Source organism: Oryx dammah, unplaced genomic scaffold (assembly GCF_014754425.2).
Source record: "Oryx dammah isolate SB20612 unplaced genomic scaffold, SCBI_Odam_1.1 HiC_scaffold_19, whole genome shotgun sequence".
NCBI classification, from domain to species: Eukaryota; Metazoa; Chordata; class Mammalia; order Artiodactyla; family Bovidae; genus Oryx; species Oryx dammah.
Genome location: NW_024070203.1, coordinates 76833819 through 76855715, shown reverse-complemented (window position 1 = coordinate 76855715; position 21897 = coordinate 76833819). Strand labels below are relative to the sequence as shown.

General features: G+C 35.2%; 1 protein-coding gene and 1 non-coding gene across 4 annotated transcripts in view; both read left to right on the top strand.

The window, feature by feature from the left end:
* VPS13B (vacuolar protein sorting 13 homolog B) overlaps window positions 1–21897 on the top strand; it is a 772631-nt gene that overhangs the window by 42160 nt on the left and 708574 nt on the right. For all 3 annotated transcript variants that reach the window (XR_005724545.1, XM_040260994.1, XM_040260993.1), the window contains exons 4-5: window positions 9252–9372; window positions 18793–18960. Coding sequence is in view for 2 of the 3 variants with exons in the window: in XM_040260994.1 (XP_040116928.1) it covers window positions 9252–9372; window positions 18793–18960 (289 nt within the window). In the remaining variant the exon portion in view is untranslated. The remainder of the gene's footprint in view (window positions 1–9251; window positions 9373–18792; window positions 18961–21897) is intronic.
* On the top strand, window positions 16161–16233 carry TRNAS-GGA. The gene has a single exon. It is a non-coding gene; the product is annotated as a tRNA-Ser (tRNA).

Genomic DNA, 21897 nt, shown 5'->3' with positions numbered 1-21897 from the left:
TAACAAATTGGAGAATAAAGACCATATGACCATGTCAGTGAAAGCAGAAAAAAGCTTTTGACAAAATTCAACGTTTGTTATTGATAAAAGCACTCAACAAAGTGGTTATGGAAAGTGCATACCTCAATATAATAGAGGCATATGTGGCATACCTACAGCCAACACCAGTGGTGAAAACCCATACCCAGTGGTGAAAAGTTGAAAGCTTTTCTTTTAAGATCAAGAGAAGACAAAGATTCAGTCTAGTATTGGAAGTTCTAGTTACAGCGATTGGACAAGAAAAAGAAAAGGAATCCAAACTGGAAAGGAAGAAATATACCTGTCACTGTTTGCAGATGGCATGATATTATAGATAAAGAATTAAAGATGCCACTGGAGAATTAATAGAACTAATAAATAAATTCAGGAATGTTGCTGGTTACAAAATTGATATACAAAAACCTGATTTGCTTCTATAGACTAATGATGAACTTTCATAGACATAAAGAAAACCCATTTACAGTCACAGCAAAAGGAATAAAATACCTAGGAGTAAATCTAACCAGGGATCTCTCTACTTGAAATTTTAAGAGCTCTTTGTAGTCATTTTGCAAAATTATCACAGATACAACATCTTCCCAGGTGGTGCAGTGGTATAGAGTCTGCTTGCCAGTGCAGGAAAAACAGACACAGCTTTGATCCTTGAATTGGGAAGATTCCCTGGAGTGGGAAATGGCAACCCACTCCACTATTCTTGCTTGGAAAATTCCATGGACAGAGGAGCCAGGGAGGTTACAGTTCTTAGGGTGTCAAAGAGTCAGACACTACTGAGTGACTGCACACAGAAGGAGTCTTAGGAGATTGAGAAAATAGTAGCTATGTTGACTCATTGACTGAATTAGAAAGGACTGTTTTTTTTTTCGAGGAATAGAGGTTGGGGAAATAAGTCTGTTGCAGAATCTGTGAGTTTTTAAAATGTTATTAGAATGATTGACATTTTAAAAGATAATTTTTGTTTATTTTTGGCTGTGCTAAATCTTGTTGCTGCATGAGCTTTTCTCTAGTTGTGGCGAGTGCAGGGGCTATTCTCTAGCTATGGTATGTGGGCTTCTCATTGCAGTGGCTTCTCCTACTGCAGAGTGAACTCTAGGGTTTGTGGGCTCAGTAGTTATGGCTCTGGGGCTCTGGAGCATAGACACAAAAGTTGTGGTGCAGGGGCTTATTTGCTCCAGGACACCTGGGATATTTCAGGACCAGGGATTGAATCCATGTCTCCAGCTTTGGCAGGTGGATTCTTTACCGCTGAGCCACCAGGGAAGCTCCACAAATTTTGTTTTACCATTGAGTTTGAGGTGCTAGCCTTTAAAAGAATTCTCATTGCTAATTTTCTGCATCATTTAATTTCTAAACTATTATAATGGCCTATTGTTGCTGTTGTTCAGTTGTTCAGTCGGGTCCGACTCTATGGGACCCCATGGACTGCAGCATGCCAGGCTTCCCTGTCCATCACCATTTCCTGGAGCTTGTTCAAAAACATGTCCATTGAGTCAGTGATGCCGTCCAACCATCTCATCCTGTTGGCCCCTTCTCCTCCTGCCTTCAGTCTTTCCCAGCATCAGGCTCTTTTTTAATGAGTCGACTCTTCACATCAGGTGACCAAAGTATTGGAGCTTCAGCTTCAGCATCAGTCCTTCCAGTGAATATTCAGGGTTGATTTCCTTTAGGATTGACTGGTTTGATTTCCTTGCAGTCCAAGGGACTCTCAAGAGTCTTCTCCAATACCACAGTTCAAAAGTATCAATTCTTCAGCACTCAGCTTTCTTTATAGTCCAACTCACATTCATACACGACTACTGAAAAACCGTAGCTTTGACTAGATGGACCTTTGTTGGCAAAGTAATGTCTCTGCTTTTTAATATGCTCTCTAGGTTTGTCGTAGCTTTTCTGCTTTTCTTCTTTTAATTTCATGGCTGCAGTCACCATATGCAGTACTTTTGGAGCCGAAGAAAATAAGGTCTGTCACTATTTCCATTGTTTCCCCATCTATTTGCTATGAAGTGATGGGACTGGATGCTATGATCTTTGTTTTTTGAATGTTGAGTTGTAAGCCAGCTTTTTCACTCTCCTCTTTCACTTTCATCAAGAGGCTCTTTAGTTCCTTGCTTTCTGCCATAAGGGTGGTGTCATCTGCATATCTGAGGTTATTGATATTTCTCCTGGCAATCTTGATTCCAGCTTGTGGTTATCCGGCCCGGCATTTCGCATGATGTACTCTGCATAGAAGTGAAATAAGCAGGGTGACAGTATATAGCCTTTATGTACTCATTTCCCTGTTTGAAACCAGTTCATTGTTCTATATCCAGTTCTAACTGTTGCTTCTTGACCTGCAAACAGGCTTCTCAGGAGGCAGGTCAGGTGGTCTTCATCTCTTGAAGACTTTTCCCTAGTTTGTTGTGATACACAGAGTTAGAGGCTTTGGTGTAATCAATAAAGCAGAAGTAGATGTTTTTCTGGAATTCTCTTGCTTTTTCTATGATTCAACAGATATTGGCAATTTGATCTCTAGTTCCTCTTCATTTTCTACATACAGCTTGAACATCTGGAAATTCTCAGGTCATGTAGTATTGAAGCCTCGTTTGGAAAATTTTGAGCATTAGGTTGCTAGCATGTGAAATTAGTGCAGTTGTGTTGTAGTTTGAACATTCTTTGGGGTTGGAATGAAAACTGACCTTTTCCAGTCCTGTGGCCATTGCTGAGTTTTCCAAATTTTCTGGCATATTTAGTGCAACACTTTCACATCATCATCTTTTAGGATTTGAAGTAACTCAGCTGAAACTCCATGATCTCCACAAGGTTTGTTCGTAGTGATGCTTCCCAAGGCCCTCTTGAGTTCCCATCCCAGAATGTTTGGCTCTAGATGAGTGATCATACCATCGTGGTTATCTGGTTCATGCAGATCTTTTCTGTAGTTCTTTTGTGTATTCTTGCCACCTCTTCTTAATATCTTCTGCTTTAGTTATTTCCTAGGTGTTTCTGTCCTTTATTGTGTCCATCTTTGCCTGAAGTGTTCCCTTGGTGTCTCTTAATTTTCTTGAAGAGATCTCTAGTCTTTCCAATTCTGTTGTTTTCCTCTATTTCTTTGCATTGATCACTGAGGAAGGCTTTCTTACATCTCCTTGCTCTTCTTTAGAACTCTGCATTCACATGGGTATAGCTTTCCTTTTCTCCTTTGCCTTTTGCTTCTCTTCTTTTCTCAGCTATTTATCACACCTCCTCAGACAACCATTTTGCCTTTTTGCATTTCTTTTTCTTGGGGATGGTTTTGATTACCACTTCCTGCATAATGTTACAAACTTCCATCCATAGGTCTTCAGGCATTCTATCAGATCTGATCCCTTTAATATATTTGTCACTTTACCATGTAATTTTAAGGCATTTAATTTAGGTCATACTTGAATGGCCAAATGGTTTTCCCTTACACACTCAGCTCCCCGTCTGAATAATAATAGCTTATTAATTTTTATTAATTGTTAGTATCTCTTCTTTTGTGCTTTGTCACGTTACCTGAAGATTCTTCTTCCTGAATGAAGTACTTCATCTTGTTAGTCTCCTACTAATAAGTTTCATTGATTCTTCAGTATGTAGAATAAAGCTTATATTTCTTGAACTGATACTCGTATAGCCCGTTGCTGCTGCTGCTGCTGCTGCTGGTGCTGTTGCTAAGTCGCTTCAGTTGTGTCCGACTCTGTGCAGCCCCATAGATGGCAGCCCACCAAGCTCCTCTGTCCACGGAATTCTCTAGGCAAGAGTATGGGAGTGGGTTGCCGTTTTCTTTTCCAGTAAGCCATTGAAAACGCTATAAATAGAAATTTTTTTCCTGTGTGTCTTTTTTCCTCTCTCTCTGCCATTCTTTTTTCTTCCCTTTCTCTTTGCTTTCCTGTCTCTTATCAGTAGCAATGGAAGGGGCTTTCTATCAGATGTATCTGGGTGTTCATCCTGGCTATTTTCCTTCATGTCTTTTTGACCTTAGAACCTCTTAAGCCCCAATTTCCTCATCCTTAAAATACTGGAGGTCTGGCACATATAAATGCTCAGTAAATTTTACTGTTATTTTTGCGTTAGTGTGTGTGAGACCTATGTAATAAATAGCTGATTAACTTGAATTGCTCTTAATCTTTTTATGCATATAAGTAAAGCTACCAGGATAAGTACCATCTATTTGTACTACCTGTTTTCTCTCAAAATGCCTAACAGATAGTTAAAAAAAAAAATCAAGTGGTTCTTGTTGAGGGAAGTTATTCACGTAAGAAGACAAAGTGCAGTTTTATTAATCGGCTCACTCACGCAATCCCTACTGAATTTTGGTAAATATTAGACGGTGGAGTGTGGCTTAGGCTGGGATGCCTCTGTATGTACTTTTGTTCTCTCCTCCCTTAATTTCTGCCAATTTCACATTCCAAATCTAAGGATGAGTCTAAGCACTTCAATTCAGTGATTTTTAAAAAGCGGGGAGAGGTTGCCTATATGATATATACTGACTGATTCGAAGGAAAAAGGATGTCATGGGCAATAATAAAGGACAAGTTTTTTTCTAACATTATGCTGTTAACCAGTATAGTTTGATTGTTCTCTGGCAGGGGCAGTATCCTGGGAATGTGAAAAGGCCAGAGGAGCGATGGCTAGTTGTCGTGTCATGTGGGGAACGTGGCTCTCAGGCGAAGAGTGGCTCCACCACACAGGTGTTTACAGTTAGGACAGTGATCTCTTTTCTCTGTTAAAATGTAGCCTGATATGTCTTAGTGTATGTTCAGTTTTGGCCTGTTAGGTTAGCTGTCCCTCCTTTTGGGAGGTTCCAGTAAAGAATGCAGGGGAGCATCAGCTCTCTTTTCTTCTTTCCCAGCCTGTCACACCCTTGATTGCAGAGAAGAGGGAAGCAGCCTCTTGTGTGGGCCTAAGCTGATGTGTGAAGAGGCCGGGGGTATACACACCTCCTTTACTGAGGTGGCTTGGCTTTTTTTTTGTTTTTTTTTTTAATGACTAAAGTTAAGTTTATTAATATTCTTGTCAGGGTAGAAGGGATCCAGAGATTCCCAATTTTACCCCAGAAGGTAATATATATATATATTTTTCCTGGCTAGCTCTCATATTCTACAAGTGTCCCTCTGCATTGCTGACTTGCCTTGGCTCTCTGACTCTCCAAAGTACAGGCTTACCTTTTGAGATTCTTTCTGGTGACTGTTGTCTTTGCACTTGCTTCTGGAGGGGTTAGAAGTGAACTTAGCTACGGGCTTTGTAGCAGTTCATTTCAAGACCCTCACACTCTCTTCAGGAGTGACTAGAGCTGCCAGGTGAGCCTTAGTCCTCTGCTCGCCAAGTCTGGTGCTGCAAGGCTGAAGAATGCAAGACACATCACTTCTTAGTTGTGTCTTTTGGTCTCTCCTTCTTCAACTCTTTCTTTCTTTTAACCTTTTTCTAAAACAAACACTTAGAATGATTCAGTCACCTGTTTTAAGTTTTGTCCTCAACCTTACTCTACTGTTGTGAATCCGGGAGTTGATGGCTTTCCAGTTTCAGTTGACCAGCCTTTCGAGGGCTAAAGTGAAAAGTATGCAGCATGATCCCATGATCTGTCAGTGTGAAAGTAACAGATCTATTTAAATACAGGGTTTTGCCACATTTTCCCTCTGTTAGGAACTTTTGTAAGGAAATGACATTCTTGCTTGTTTCATGAGGAGCAAAGGGCAGTATTTTCAGAAATAGCTATGTGGTCCCCAAGAGACAACATTCTTTTGCCATGAAATATACTTAACTTGACATTTTGGAAAAATTGCAACCTAAATAAGAAAGATATAACTGTAATGTGTTTGGGGTTAAAAATTATCTCAAAACATTTTAGCTAGTATTTTTGAGAACAGAGTTTCTTTTATTAGAAGTTAGAGACTTTCAATGAATTAAAATGTGTAATAGCCCAAAGTGATACATATTGGTTAAAAGCAGATGATGAATTCAAACTAATGATTCCAGTGTTAATAGTAAATATTATAATTGTTTTACTTTATTTTTATTTAAGTTAGTTGGGGCATGATTTGAATGGAAGCTCACTTATAATTGATGCAATTAAAATGTAATTGAAATGAAAACAAGTTAAAATTATCAAAAGGATTATTTTCTAATTATAATATATATGCACCCATGATTTCTTAAGCATAATTAAGAAAGAAGTGTTTACATATTTCGTAATGTTTGTTTCATTCCTATGGGTACCATGATTAATGCTCTTTTTAAAGGCACACTGAAATTTTAAGTTATTAAAATTTTTGTTTAAATAAATAAAGTTAGTTTGTTTTTCTTCTAAATGATAAAAACGTGTAGTTTGTAGGGAAGCTTTATTCACTTTTTAAAAGACTTTTTGAAAACTTATACTTAATCTATGCAGTTTACCCTTTTTTGCTGCTAATAACTTTTTAAAAATAAAATAACTTGTTCTTTCTTTTGCTTTAAGATATTTGTCATCTAGTGTATGCCAGATTTATTGGACTGCAGTAGTTTTAGTGCATTTTGGCTGGAATGTTTATTATGACATCACTGTAATCTATATACAGTATGTGATTTCAGATGGTTTCAGTGTTAAATATTTTCATAATTATGCTAGTTTTGGCAGTTCACTTGGAACTTTTTCACATCTCTTTAATGAATATGTTTTACTTCTGGGCTTTTGAGACAACCATATGTTTCAAAAATTAATAGTGTGCTTTTAATGTTAACATTGTGCAGAAGTGTATGACTACAGACATTTTTAAGGATCTAAGTTGAACTAAAAGTAATTACAGTGAGGTTTTATTCACAGTAGTAGTCTTTTAGTATTTAGAGACTATAACATTCCCCAAAATAACAGAAGATGTCATTATAAAGATTGAATAGTGAAGTTGTTTCGTGGAATGAAATGCTGTGAAGTTTGTTTTGCATTAATTTAAAATGAATATAAGTTCATGCAGAAATTTCCTTCATTGTTTATTATAGCAAATCTTTCAACTTTTTGCTTGTAACAAAGTTTCAGACAGAAATTTTTTCTTTTACTAATGACTAGCATCTGAAGTCATGCCATATTGTAAAAGATTCATTTTTATTATTATATAATCCTGTTAGTGGTTGTAGTGAAGAACATTTTTTGTATCCTAAAGAAGGGCCTATCATTGTTCTTGCTGCCTCTAGTATCCTATTAGAATGGTAAATTTAGTAGTTAACCTTCTTTTAGTTCTTGAAATTTTCTCTTCAAATATATAAGAGAAAAACTAAATTCATGACCATTCTTTTAAGCATTATGAAATAGTTTTATTGTTGATTAATGAGTTAAATGATGTATAGTACACCCTCAGTTTCCCTTTGTGTTGGAGAGGTGTTTGATCTCTGTTTCCTCATATGCATCTCTCAAGCAGAATGTGCTAGTTTAACCTCCTGTGCTAGTTTAACCTCCCCAAAGGAATAAGGTGATGTCAGATGCTTTTATTTCATATTACTACCCCATCTATTTCCTCCTTGTAATACCTGTTTTTTTTGAAAGAGCAATCCATGCTTATTTTTTCCATCTTAACTTGTTATTCACCCTTTGATCTGCTCTTTTACCTCTCCCACTCCCTATACTAGATTACCAAACCTTTTTTTTTTTTTTTTTGATTATTGGCACCCTCCTCCTAGTTACCAAATCTTGAGTGTCAAATAGAATGAAGGTTGAGAACATCTCTATAGTTCTTTACATGACTGCGTTTTTATTGAACTGACCCTGCCTTTAGCTTTTGGTATTGTTCTCCCATCTTAAATGTTGTCTATTGTAGCTTTTTTTTCCCTTTTGACTGATCACTATTCTTTGTATGTGCTATTTGTAGTTTCCCCCCCATTTAACCTCTAGTGAAGTGGAGTGAAGTCGCTCAGTCGTGTCCGACTCTTTGTGACCACATGAACTGTAATCTATCAGGCTCCTCTGTCCATGGGATTTTCCAGTTAATAGCACTGGAGTGGATTGCCATTTCATTCTCCAGCAGATCTTCCCGACCCAGGGATCGAACCCAGGTCTCTTGCATTGTAGACAGATGCTTTACCGCTTTACCGTCTGAGCCACCAGGGAAGTACTCTAATGTTAACCTAAAACATTCACTCAGTTTTAATGACCTGATCTCTCTGGTTCTTCCAAATAGAATGACTCTTTGTGTTTCTATTACTTAAATAAACAAAAAAGTACTCTTGTGGACTGGTTTTATATGTTTTAAATAGATTCTGAAATCTTTGAGGACAGTTGCTTTTGTAAATCTAGCAATTAACACATAAAAACATTTTATAAATGTTGAATCAAGTCAGGAAAAGAGTACTCATTCGTGTTGTGTAAATTTCAAAAATATGTGTATTTTGAAGTTTTTATGTTATCCATATTAGAAACTAGTTAAACCTCATATCTAATCTGAATAATAATAATTCAGTGAACATTGTTAAATGGGTGCCAAGAATTCTAAAGATGATTAAGATTAATCCTTAAAGGTGGGCTGGCTGATTCATATTGATGGTAAAAACCAGTGCAATACTGTAAAGGAATTATCCTTCAGTTAAAAAAAAAAGCTTAAAGAAATAGACTTCAAAAAAACAAAGAATAAATTATTACCAAGAAAAAAAGATGGGTTTCCCCTGTGACTCAGTGGAAAAGAATCTGCCTGCAATGCAAGAGACTGGATTCTATCCAGTCCGGAAGATCTCCTGGAGAAGAGCAACCTGCTCAGGTGTTCTTGCCTGGGAAATCCACAGTGGAGCCCTAAGAGTTGGATACAGCTAAGAAACTAAAACAAACAAAATTACTAATTAAAAAAAAATGTGATTAAGAAGACAGCTTGGATTCTCAACTCACAAAATAGTGAGGGTTTTTATATATAAACAACTACATGAAAATTAAAACCCATTCCATTTATTTCAGATTTTCAAATGGAAAATGTTTAAAAGCTTCAATTGAATTGTCTTCTTTTGCTAAAGCCATATTTGACATTATCAAGTGGTTTGTTTTGATATCAACTAAAGAAACAGTTTCTAATTTTAAACTACTGCTTGTTTTAAAAATGCTGTTTAAGAGTGCAAAGTACAAAAATTTTGGTTACATAGGTTTTTATAGCTAAAAAAATAAAGCTGGAAGAGTCTAAAATCAATTTTAGTAACCTACATACATTCAAGAAAACTTTCTAAAATTTTTGAATGGTGATTGATACTTTGCTTTTCTTTCTTCCAAATAAAAATAGGATGACCGTGAAAGCTGTGGTTCTAATTCTACCAACCGTAGTACTACTGAGAACACAAAAACATCAGCAAAACCCCGAAGAATTCAGCAGGCTGCTCCCACAGATCCTGATTTGCCACCAGGTAACTTCTAAGGGGATTGATAAAACCAGAATTTTGATTGTCATTGATCATTGTTGTAGCCCTTTGTAGGATATATATATTCCATATTTTTTACTGTCGTAAAGTATTTAAAGTGTATGTACATTTGCTGCATAATGTCAGAACAAGATTGAAAGACATTTGTGAGAGCTTTGGAATCATTCAAGGTTTGGTGCTCATTTGCTTGAGATTATTCCTTACATCCTCTTCAAGCAATGATTTGCCTCTGAGTAATACTTATAGTCTCTTTATTCCTCTTGCTTCTTGATAAACAAAGGAATGGACACTAAGTTGTTCTCAGTTTCTGGAAACTGTAACATTCACTAACAGAATCACAGAGTTTTGTAACTGGGAGACCATCTCTCTTTTTTAGTTCCTGAAGTTTTCATTTATCTGGAAGAGTAGTGGCTTTCAAATAACAGTTTCTTGATAAATATTTAATGAAGGAAAAAAAAAACCCCAAAACAGTGATTGCTCCGTGATGGCTCTGTGGCCAAGGTGCATTGCTGCCTTTTTACAGTTATCAGTTATCAGTCACTTCTCTTTCATTTATCAGTTACTTTTTTTTTTTTTGAGGTATAGCTGACATTGGTATACACTTGTTTTCTGCCCCAAAGCTTTGTAAGCTTTCTGCTGGATTCAAACTAGTTATTTTTTGACCGTCTTCTGGCACCATCTACTTTACTTGTAAGAGGTTGGCATTAGTTGCATCATTTCATAGCCCTCCTGTCTCAAATGTAGGTTCTGAATTACATTTGAATTGAGCATATTTAACTAGTGTTATTGTGATGTTATTACTGATGCTTTGTGTTCTTAGGAACTTTACCTGACAGGTCTCACTATTCCCTCTGGCTTTAGAATAAATAGATTAATTGCTATGGCTGGAGAAAGTGCTAAAAGAAGTTATTTTACTTCTGAATGTTTCTAATTCTTCTTAGAGTAGTGTGATGTTTACAGCACTTGATAAATTTTTAACTTAATTAGTAACGCCTTGGGAGAAATCCCTGGTGAATTTAATTAAACTGTAAATTAAATTAAGCTATAGCTTATTCTTATTTGTTAAATGAGCAACCCCTATGTCTCTCCAAATTTCTGACTACATATCCCTGTAAAACTTCTGAAGCCAACTCATTGTATAGAACTCTCTCCATCAGTATCCTGGCAAAGAATCAGTTTTAGGTTTAACTGTTGAGTCTCATGACATTTTTTTTCTTTTAGGAAAGAACTTGTTTAAGAAAAATCTAAAGCTTTTGTCAGTTGTTGATTTCACTGATAAAAATCTTCTGTGGGCTAACTTACATGTACTGGAAACAGGTCCCATACTTTTAATGATTCTTAAGAGTCTGTGTTGGAATTTACACTGATACTTAGGATGAGAACTGATCTATTTTTAGAAGTATAAAACATAAAAACAGACGTAGCATAAAATGTCCTATTTTTAGTGTCAGAAAACAGAGCTGTTTTCTACTGAACTACTTGGGGTAGCTTTTGGGTTAATGTGCTTTTCTGCCTTACCTAATAGGAGGACTCAGTCCTTTTTCATGCTGACATAAATCACAGTTAAAGGAGTTGCTTTAGGAAGTAACTGAACTTGTTGGGCAGTTACTGGGAGGCAGAGCAGCTAAACTTAATATTGCCAAAGGAAAGAAAAGGGATAATTTGAGAATCCGGATGGATAATGGTAAATCATTTTATTTAAAGATTAACTCATGGTTATTTGTGGACTCATTTCTGTAATATTATCCTGCCTGGAAATTATATTAAAGTTCTTTCATGGTAGAAATGAATTCCTGTTCTCAGAATTTCTTGGGCAAAGTTATTCTTCCAGCATCTGTGGTTACAATTTTGGAATTCAAACATTTATATAGATTCAGAGTTGCTTTTTTTGAGAAAAGTTTCGGTGTTGCCAATAATTGTTTTGTATTGTGAAGGATGGGCACCTCTCCAATAGCAAAGGAACAGCAAGTCGATATCTCATTTTCTTTGCAGTTTCTGATCTTGTTCTCTGGAATAGTCTTTTTCAGATTATGCATCTTGACCAGTGAGTGTATTGTGAAAGCAGTTTAGTGGGTCATGGAAAGCATTTAAAATAAATATAGCATAGATGAGAAAACCTCAGTGTGTGTGGCATGTAGTAAAGGTTAATCATATTTCAAGAGACTTACACATATGTGTGCTTATTCTGGGTTATGATGTAATATTTCTTGCTGGGAGAGAGGTCAGAAGAGTTTGAATCTGCCTGATTTGAACCATTCACATTTACTTTCAGTTAATATATAGGCCAGAAACTTCAATAACTGCTAATAATAACAGGTTGAGTTGTGGGCCTAAGATACTCAGTAAGATATATTGACAGTTCCTATTTAGAGGGAAAGTTTAAGGATGTTTCCTTTCTTTCTTTCTTCATTCATGCTTTCCTCAGTAGTCTCTGCACTTTATCTAGCTTAGAAATGGGATCACTTCTAATTGATTCTGTAGTCCTATGCTTTCTAAAGTGTACAGCCTTTGGCTTTGTTGAAGGTCATTGTAAGAAGCCAGCCTTTGATGCACTGCCTCTACATTTTCTCTAAAACGGCTTTAAGGGTATTGTCCTTTAATTTATTCAGAGCTTCTTAATTAACTGATGTGTTTTTTCTGATTAAATATTTTTCCTACTTATTTGGTCAAGAAGCTCAGATAAATTTTGTGTTCCAGTGCATAGTTCCTTTTTCTTTTGTCATATAATTGTCTCTTTTCTCCTTACCTTTTTACTCAGAATATATATGTATATGTATGTATACATGTACAGGGTTTGATAGAAATATTTAGGGTATAGAGAAATTAAAAATCATACCCATTGGGTCTGAAGTGACCTAGATGTCTTTGATATTCATCATCTGTCATGGAGGTTAGCAGATATTTTCTGTGAAGACCCAGCTATTAAATATTTTAAGCTTTGCAAGCCATATATTTTCAGTTATAGCTATTCTGCTTTTCTGATGTACTGGTGAAATCAGTCATAAACTGTAAATAAACTAATGTTTGTGACTGTGTTCCAATAAAACTTTATAAAAACATGGCACGGCCTCATTTGGTCTGCCCCTGATCTAATACAATGTCTGATTCTTAATAGCCATTTATGTATTTATTGCATTGCATAAAAACTCAACTGCACAAAATCAGAGTTTTCAGACTCTGATAATCAGGGTCATAGTGTCCTTGAAATGTAGAAGGAGAAGCTACTTCAGATGTTTCTGGTTTAGCTAGCTATCTTTTTTGGGATGTGGACCTTTGAATATCTTCTGAAATAGTTATAGACCCATGTATGCACATTTAAAATTTTCATGTCACTTTAGGATATTCACATACTCACTGAAGTCTATTTATAGGCCCTAGCTAAGCCTCTGGTCTAGCTTTTGTTTTATGGATGAGAAAATGGCAACTTAGATATTTTGATGTAGATGACAAATACCTTATTATAATTTGTAATACCTGTGGTATACGGCTTCCCAGGTGGCTCAATGGTAAAGAATCTGCCTGCTAATACAGGAGAGGCGGGTTTGATCCCCGGATCAGGAAGATCCTTTAGAGGAGGAAATGACAACTCACTCTAGTATTCTTGCCTGGAAGATCCCATGGACAGAGGAGCCTAGCGGGTTGCAGTCCATGGGGTCGCAGAGTCAGACATGATTTAGTGACTGAGCATGCACACACCTGTGGTATACGTGAGGTGTACCTTGTTAAATTAGTAGTCATTTAATCAGGTTTTTGTCTTCTGCAGAAAATACCAAATATGAAATGGAAGCTGTGTTGTGTGTCTGTGTTTGCTTGCTTAATGCTTGTCACCTTAGGCTGGTTAGGGCTTGGTATTCTGAAAAATAATCTCTTGTAGGGAGTTTTATAATAGCTGGAGAATATATCAAATAATTTAAGAATATTTGTAATGTATCAACTGTTAAGAGCTTGAACCCCAAACGGTGATGTATTATTCTAGAAGATAGCACAATCATTTCTTAACTACTTGCAGAAGCTCAGCAGTTTAAACTCTCATCACTGTGCCTTTCTGGAACATTTAAGAATAGAATACCTTGTTGTAAATGAAAAAGAAATGCATAGCTTATTTTACATTTTCTATTTTTATGCTTATATTATTATAACATTTTTTAATTAACATTTTCAGGGAAAACTTAAAGAAGGGACTAATTGTGTAAGTTAAGTTAATGTTAACTGGAGGACACATTAACATAAATTTCAGGGGATTAGCACGACAGAAATGTTATGTTTTCTTTATGTACCTGTTAAAGTCAGTGTATCAGAAGCCCAGACTCCCTTTATCCAGAGGCTCTGCTGTGCCCTACCTAGGTTTTGAATTGTACTGTTTTCAGCTTTTTCAAGAGGATGCTCTGGAGGAGACCTGTCCCCCAGGTTGAAAGTGATGTATATTCTTCTCAAATTTCATTGAGGAAAATTATTTTTATTGATGTTGTGTGTCTTAGAGTCATATCTCAGTAGCAGTTCTATATTCTGAAAGGGGAAGCACAAATATTGATGGGTAGCTAGCTATTTCTGCCATACACGTGTTCTTTCTCTTTAATATACTGAAAATGACATTATGATTTTTGTCAATAACCTTTATGATATCTGACATTTATATTTTGTTCATAACAGAAAAAAGTGATAACTGGAGAGTTTTTACTTCATTCTGACTACATTGAATTTTAAAATATTGTTTAGTGGAGGCAGGCTGTTCAGTTCCCTAAATCTGTATGCTGTATGCTGAAGCAGCTAGTTGAAGGCTATCTTTGCCCTCAGAATTAATGGCTCTGTATCGGAGATATTGTAGACTACTAACTACAAAACCAGAGTAAAGAAGTAAGGAAACGCAATTAATGCTTTTGGGGTATTAAAAGGAAGGAGCAATTTTGTCCAGGTATGTGTGTCCTGTGACACACAAAGGTAAAATGGAGAGGTAAGAAAGACTGAAAGTGAAAGGATGGAAAATGGCATAGTAGACAAGTACTATCCAAAAATAAAATCAGCCAAAATAAAACTTAATGCAAAAACATTGATGGCCAGATGCTGAGTTTTATTAAAACGTACAGTTCTCCAAACAATATATGATGACTTTTTATGTACTTAACAACCTACCTTTGAAATGTGGTAGATCAAGCAGACCCTCCTGCCCCCCCCCCCCCCCCCCCCGCTGCCCGCCGCAAAAAAAAAATCCCCAAACTGGATCTTTAAATACCAAAATTGACAGGATTATTTTATAGAAACATAAAGCTGTTCCCAGCAGATAAGACAGTGTACATTTTTTTGATATACACGTTTGGTATCTATAGACACTGAAAAAGACTTGGTTAAAAAGGTCTTGAAAAATTTCAGAGATTCATTATCATAAAGACCATCCTCTCTGGCCACAATACAATTAAATTAGAATAACTACTGATATGTTTGAATTGATTGCTACAGTTTTATTATTTGTTTTTTCTTTGTAAGCTCTGATTTTCATTTTTCTGTTTCCCCTCTCATACTAGTTGTTTACTTTTCAGTGTCCTGAAATAAGTGCTCCATACTTTCTTTCTAAGTTTTGTGGCTATTTCAGTGAGAAAGAATGGAATATGCTTACTTGTATGTTACTTAGAGCTGGAACCTGTTAACATTTTGATGTACAACCTTTTGAAGCAATTTTTTCTGTGTGTGTGTGCATGCATATACACATACACTTACACATTTTCTTTTGTAATTTGCATTTTTTAATGTTAGGAACATGTTTCAAGGACATTAATTTTTTAACGTTAAACAAAAAAAATTTAGCTGCACCGGGTCTTAGTTGTGACCTGCAGGATCTAGTTCCCAGACCAAGGAATGAACCCTGTCTCCTGCATTGGGAACAGAGTGCCAGCCACTGGATCACCAGGGAAGTTCCCTTTTTCTCATTGTTATTTTAATCATTAGCATGTATTTTATCATGTTCCACAGTTTGTTTAATCAATCCCTTTTTGTTAGTTTTTTGGGTTATTTTATATTTTCAGTTTTGTAAAATTCTCTGACAAACATACTGGCATGTAAATCTTTGCACATACCTCTGTTTAGTCTATAGCATCAAAATTTGTGAATAATTTTAAGGTTTTGACATGTATGACCAAATTATTCCCTGTGAAAAATGTATCAGTTTTTTCTTGCAAGCACATTTTTGGTCCAATGCTGTTTTTTACTGTTGGATTTCTTTGAATCTTTTATAGATGGAAAATGCTATTTATTTTTTATTACTAAGTAGAATTATCAATTTTTTTTTTACCATGTTATTCTCCTGTCATTTTGTGATGTAGAAAAGCTAACTTTTGCATTTGTTAGCTGATCGATATTCATTATTTTTCAGTTATATCTTTTGGATTTTCTATATAAAAAACAGTCATCTTTGTGTAATGATAATTTTGTGTTCTTCTTGTCAGTACTTACACTGATTTCTCTTTTGTACCCTAATTTAGTTGTTTATAACTTCTGTGACTATCTTAAATAATAATACTGATAAGTATCTTTAACTCATTGCTAGTTTCCTTAGCTCCCTACAGTAGCTGCCCTAAGTTATCTTTTAGTTACCAAAGCTGATAGATTAAAAAAAATTATTATTGAACTTCTCTACTGTATTACCAATAGGAATTCTTATTCTTAACCTTCTAAAAAAGTTTTATTTTGAAATAATTTCAACCTTCCAAAAAAGGCAAGAACATTATAGAGAACTTACTTTTCCTTTAATTATTTGAGCATAAGTTGCCTATATGATGGCTTCCCTGGTGGCTCAGAGGTTAAAGCGTCTGCCTGGAATGCGGGAGACCCAGGTTCGATCCCTGGGCCAGGAAGATCCCCTGGAGAAGGAAATGGCAACTCACTCTAGTACTCTTGCCTGGAGAATCCCATGGAGGGAGGAGCCTGGTAGGCTACAATCCATGGGGTCGCAAAGAGTTGGACACGACTGAGTGACTTCACTTTGTCTATATGATGCTTCAGTAACCCCAGCTAAATTTTACTCCAAAAACTTGATCAGGAAGTTTTTAGGTACTGTAACCAAGTCATCAACCATGGAATTTCTGTTTCTGAGCGAGTTGGTTTCCTAGTGACCATGTTAGGGCAAATACTGTCTGTTTGTAAAGCGGGTTTGTAAAACAAGCTTTTTTGTTTTTAGTCACTGAATTGTGTCTGACTCTATTGTGACCCCATGGACTGTAGCCCACCAGGCTCCTCTGTTCATGGAATTTTCCAGGCAAGAATACTGGAGTGGGTAGTAGCCATTCCCTTCTTCAGGGGATCTTCCTGACCCAGAGATCGAACCTGGGTCTCCACCATTGCAGGCGGGTTTTATACCGTCTAAGCAATCAGGGAAGCCCTCTTTTTAAACACTTGGTTATTTTACTGTGGTGAATTGGCTTATTCATCTCAGCTTGTATAATGGGAAACTGAGAGAAGGTATTGAAATGTAGGTGAAAAATCCATCAGTTTTTCTATAAGTTACAATACATTTATAGTATTATGTTTCTGTTATTATTTTGCATTATATGTTTTCTGAGAGTCACTGCCCCCCCGTTTCTTCCTCCCCCCACAATAAAAACTCATGAACTCTTAAGTGGTTTTTATGAATTCTTTATTCATGACAGGTTTTCAGAAATAGGAAAATCAGTATTAGTCATGCTTCTTGACTTCTCAGAAGCTGTTTATTTTTAACATCTGTGTTGAATAGTGATGGCATGAGGGAAATATACTTTTTAAGGGTAAGCATTTTGATACTTAAAATTTATTTTTGAAGCTTAATTTATGTATCATTTTAGCATCTATCTTCCCTGGTACAATAATATCTGAAACCTTAATCTTAATGATATTTTGTGTCTTAATTTTATAGCATATGATAATTGGCACTTTAAAAGCTGCTAATATGAGAAAAACTTGAATTTAGTCATTGTACATTTCTTTTCTATTTGTATCCATTGGGAGTGAGTGAAGGAATTGGTTTTTGCAAGCATGTTATGGTTGAATAACTTTAAATAAGTTTTCTTGGAGCAGGCTTCAGTATAGGTGTTAACAATGTCAGCTGCTGACAAAAGTTGATTCTGTTTTGTCCAGTAAACTTGTGGATTAAAGAATATAAGCAGATAGTTATTTAATTATATAGCTAAATTTTAAATTAGTTTTTATATAGATTTTATAGTGGAAAATACATTTGAATAGTTTTTAATCTTTTTCTCCTGTCTTTTTTAATACTATTTATGAAGCCAATGGCACCCCACTCCAGTACTCTTGCCTGCAAAATCCCATGGACGGAGGAGTCTGGTAGGCTCCAGTCCATGGGGTCGCTAAGAGTCGGACACGACTGAGCGACTTCACTTTCACTTTTCACTTTCATGCATTGGAGAAGGAAATGGCAACCACTCCAGTGTTCTTGCGTGGAGAATCCCAGGGACGGGGGAGCCTGGTGAGCTGCCATCTAAGGGGTCACACAGAGTCGGACACGACTGAAGCATGCTTAGTTTTATTTATATTTTCTATTAAATTCAGTAGTATATCTGTATATGCTTATTGTGTGAAAAACTTTTGATATTATGAATTCCTGTTAGGCTTTTATCTGTTCTCTTTCTTCCCCTACTTTTCTCTTTTGTCTTCATCTTTGTGTTCTTTCCCTCTCTTTTAGTACTTTCTGTATTTTCTTCCTCAGTCATATTCTCCCTTTCCCGTTTCACTATTATACACTATTAAGTAGAAGTAGTCTGATTCATGAGATGGCTGGATGGCATCACTGACTCGATGGACGTGAGTCTGAGTGAACTCTGGGAGGTGGTGATGGACAGAGAGGCCTGATGTGCTGCGATTCATTTGGTCGCAAAGAGTCAGACACGACTGAGTGACTGAACTGAACTGAGTCAAATTCATTGTGATGGTCATGTTTCTTTTATCTTCCTTTCTTGACCCCTAAGTTTTGAGTATTTTAATGGCTATTTAAAAGTAGGAAGAGAAGATGGTAGCTGAAAAAGTAACCTTAAAGAAGCTTTTCTTATATATTGTATAATCAGTATACAGTAACATTGTTTCATTTGAGAAAATGTTTATAAAATGGGCTGAAATCAAAGTACTTGTAGATTACATGGCCTTTGAATGAGATCTAGTATTATGTTGTTAAAAAGGTGTGGCTTTTGTGATTTCTCTAGTACATGAAACTTCATGATACAGAACTTCTTTGCAGGGGTGTTTGTTGAGAAGGATCTGGTACTTATTAACTCTTTGGCAAGCCTATTTCCCTCTCTGAATGTTGGTTTCATCTTTGCAAAAGATGCAGAATGATACTCATCGTTCATGTACATTAAGTTCAGTAACATTTTAAGAATAATTATTGATTTAACATCTAATTGGAATCTTTTTTCCCTTATTTTATAGGCTATGTACAGAGTCTGATCAGACGAGTTGTAAATAATGTAAATATTGTTATAAATAATCTGATACTAAAATATGTTGAAGATGATATTGTACTTTCAGTCAACATCACATCCGCAGAATGCTATACAGTAGGTGAATTGTGGGATCGTGCATTCATGGATATTTCTGGTGAGTAAATGTCAAGATTAGTAAAGCTTTTTCTTCTGTTGAAACATTGGATTCTAAACCTTTTTTGGGCCACCCAGGCTCATTGCTAAGTCTACTGAAAGCTTTATATCTTCATCCTGAAAAAAATGTACATATATTAAATTTAGCATACAATTATAGGAGATTATTAGACCTTCAGATTAAGAAATCTGACTTGTTTTCTAATAGTCTTAATTTTTATTCTTATCTCATGCTTGTTTCAAATGTTAATGTCATATTTTACAGTACTGCGGGTTGAAGGAATAAAAATTAAATAATAGTTAAAATTTTGAATGTTTTTGAAAGAGAAAGGGGAATGTGTTGCTTTTACATAGTTCAGTAACGGCCAAACTGTGTATCTGATATATGTTTTAGATTTGTATACTGCAGAGCATATTTGGGGTTTTTGGATAATCACAAAGCCTCCTTTATTATGTGCTGCATTTTGCTTCTGCTTATATTAAAAGAACTATTTAATAATCATCTATTTTTAATAACTACCAAATATACTTATATATTTTCAACATGGAAGGTAGGCATGTTGTGAAACTTTGAAAATGCAGCTGTGAAAAAAGTGCTGCTGTTTTGCTAGAAGACATAATAGTTAAATAAGTCACAACACTTTTAGATACACGTTCTGATAGTGTAGGGAGTGGATATTTTTGGAAAATATAGTAAGGAGACTATTGTGAAAGCCTTTTATCTGTGATTTGCTATTGTACATAATTGCTAAAGGTGCTGGCACTAAAGTTACACTACCTGAGTTTGAATCTTGACTCTCCCAACTTCGTAGAGATGTATGATCTTGTGTGAGTTACTTTGTGGTTTCTTATTTTCCTCAAATACATACCATAGCATAAAAGTATTTGGTACATAGAAAGTGCTCAGAAAGAGTGAGCTGCTGTTCTTATTTAGATTCATTTTCTCAGATTCTCATTATAATTCCATAAAGTGATATCCTTTCTCATTTGTTAGTTGTATATTCATTCATTTAAGTCCTAGTTACAAGAAAGCAAAGTGAAATTGAGTCTCAAGGTTTCCTAACTTGCCTTGTTAAGGCATACAAATAGGAAGTAGAAGAACTGAAATACAGTTGTTTTGTGTGTTCTTTAAGGTTTGGTCTTCACATTTTAAAAATGAAAAATAACCCGTGGTGGATTCATGTCAATGTATGGCAAAACCAATACAGAATTGTAAAGTAAAATAAAAAAGAAAATAAAACTAAAAAAAAAAGAAAAATAATCCTGATATTGCAGCTCTGTTGTAAGGCATAAATAAGGGCATATGCAAAAATCCAAGCTTGTTTCTGAGATACTGTCAATGCCTCTAAACGGGGAAGCAGTATCTACTTCAGAAGTTAAAGGATTAAAACAAAATAGTTAAGAAAGAACGAAGTCTTCATATATGGTAAAACATGAATGAATCTTGAAAACATTATACATGCATGTAAGCATTTCTTTAGGAAATATATAGTACTTAGGAGTGGGTTTGTTAGGATATGCAAATGTTCACATTTTGAAACTAATGCAGAGTCTTTTTCTACAGTGCTTATTAGGTGAGCATAATTATTACCCTCATTTTATAGATTGGATTGTAGCACATTATCTAAAAATACCAGAAGTAGAATTCATTTTGTATGTTTTTAAGATCGTTCTTATTAGTGTTTAGGAAAGTATTTTTCAAAACTTAATCCTTTTCACTTTCACAGAAACGTTTTCTAGAATATCCTTGAAATATGATTACTTTAGCATAAAGTGATTTTTAAAGTGTAATGGAGAAGAACATGTGCTCTGGAGTAAGGTTCTCAGAGTTTGAATTATAGCTCTGCTCTTTATAAACTGTCTGACAAGACAAATTATTTACCCTTATTGTGCCTTCATTCCATAGCTTTTAAACAGAGCCATATAAATATTATAAGAGAGAATGACTGCAAAAGATTTAGTGTAATGTCTAATAGCAAATACTCAGTGAATTATGATTATTATAAAGAGAGGGAAGAAAGCATCTAGAGGGTTTCTTTCATTTCTTCTTATGATAATTTCTTTCCTATTTTGATAATTTCTTTGTGTACATGTATATAATAGTAACTAAATCATTTATATACTGTATAACATGAAATAATGTGGTAAGTTTGTATTTTTTTCAGGTAAAAAATTTAAAATTTATTTCCTTAATAAAACCTTACTATTTTCATACATGTACATATTCTTTATACATCTTAAAAACTTAAATCCAAAAGAAAACAAAATTAAATGCTGAATTAATTAGAGGTTGCCAGGATGTACTCAGAAATAGAATGGACTAAAATATAGTTTATTGTTTTGAAGATTGCCATGGCCATAGTGTATGGATAGTTGCTAACTTAAAATCACTGACTAGGTAGATTTGGGCCTGATATTTACCGAGGAATTATTGTTAGTTAGGAATAAATTTTCTACAGGTTTTGTTCTCTAGTTTGATACTTTACCAGCAATTGTTTCCATTTTTATTCCGTTGAAAACAAACTTTATAACTGGCAATTTGGTAATTTCTTCATTAGTCATTATTTAAAAACATGTTGGCCACTAGAATTTTCTGTGATGATGGAAATGTTTTACTTTTTACTGTCCAGTACCCTAGCCACTAACTGTATGTGGCTTTTGAGTACATGCAATGTGGCTAATGTAGTCAAGGACCTGAAATTTTATTTCCATGTAATTTTAATTAATTCATAGGTAAATTTAAATAACACTGTATTGATGGTGGCTACCATATTGAAGAGTGCAAGCTTTGAGAACAGCAGTAAGTTTTTCAGTGGAGAAATAAATGTTAAATAAGCGACTATTACTCAAATGTTTTTATAATGTAGTTTTTCAAGAATTTTATTGTTGTTTAATATTCCATTGCAGATAGTGAAATGTAGAAAAATGTTTATAAACG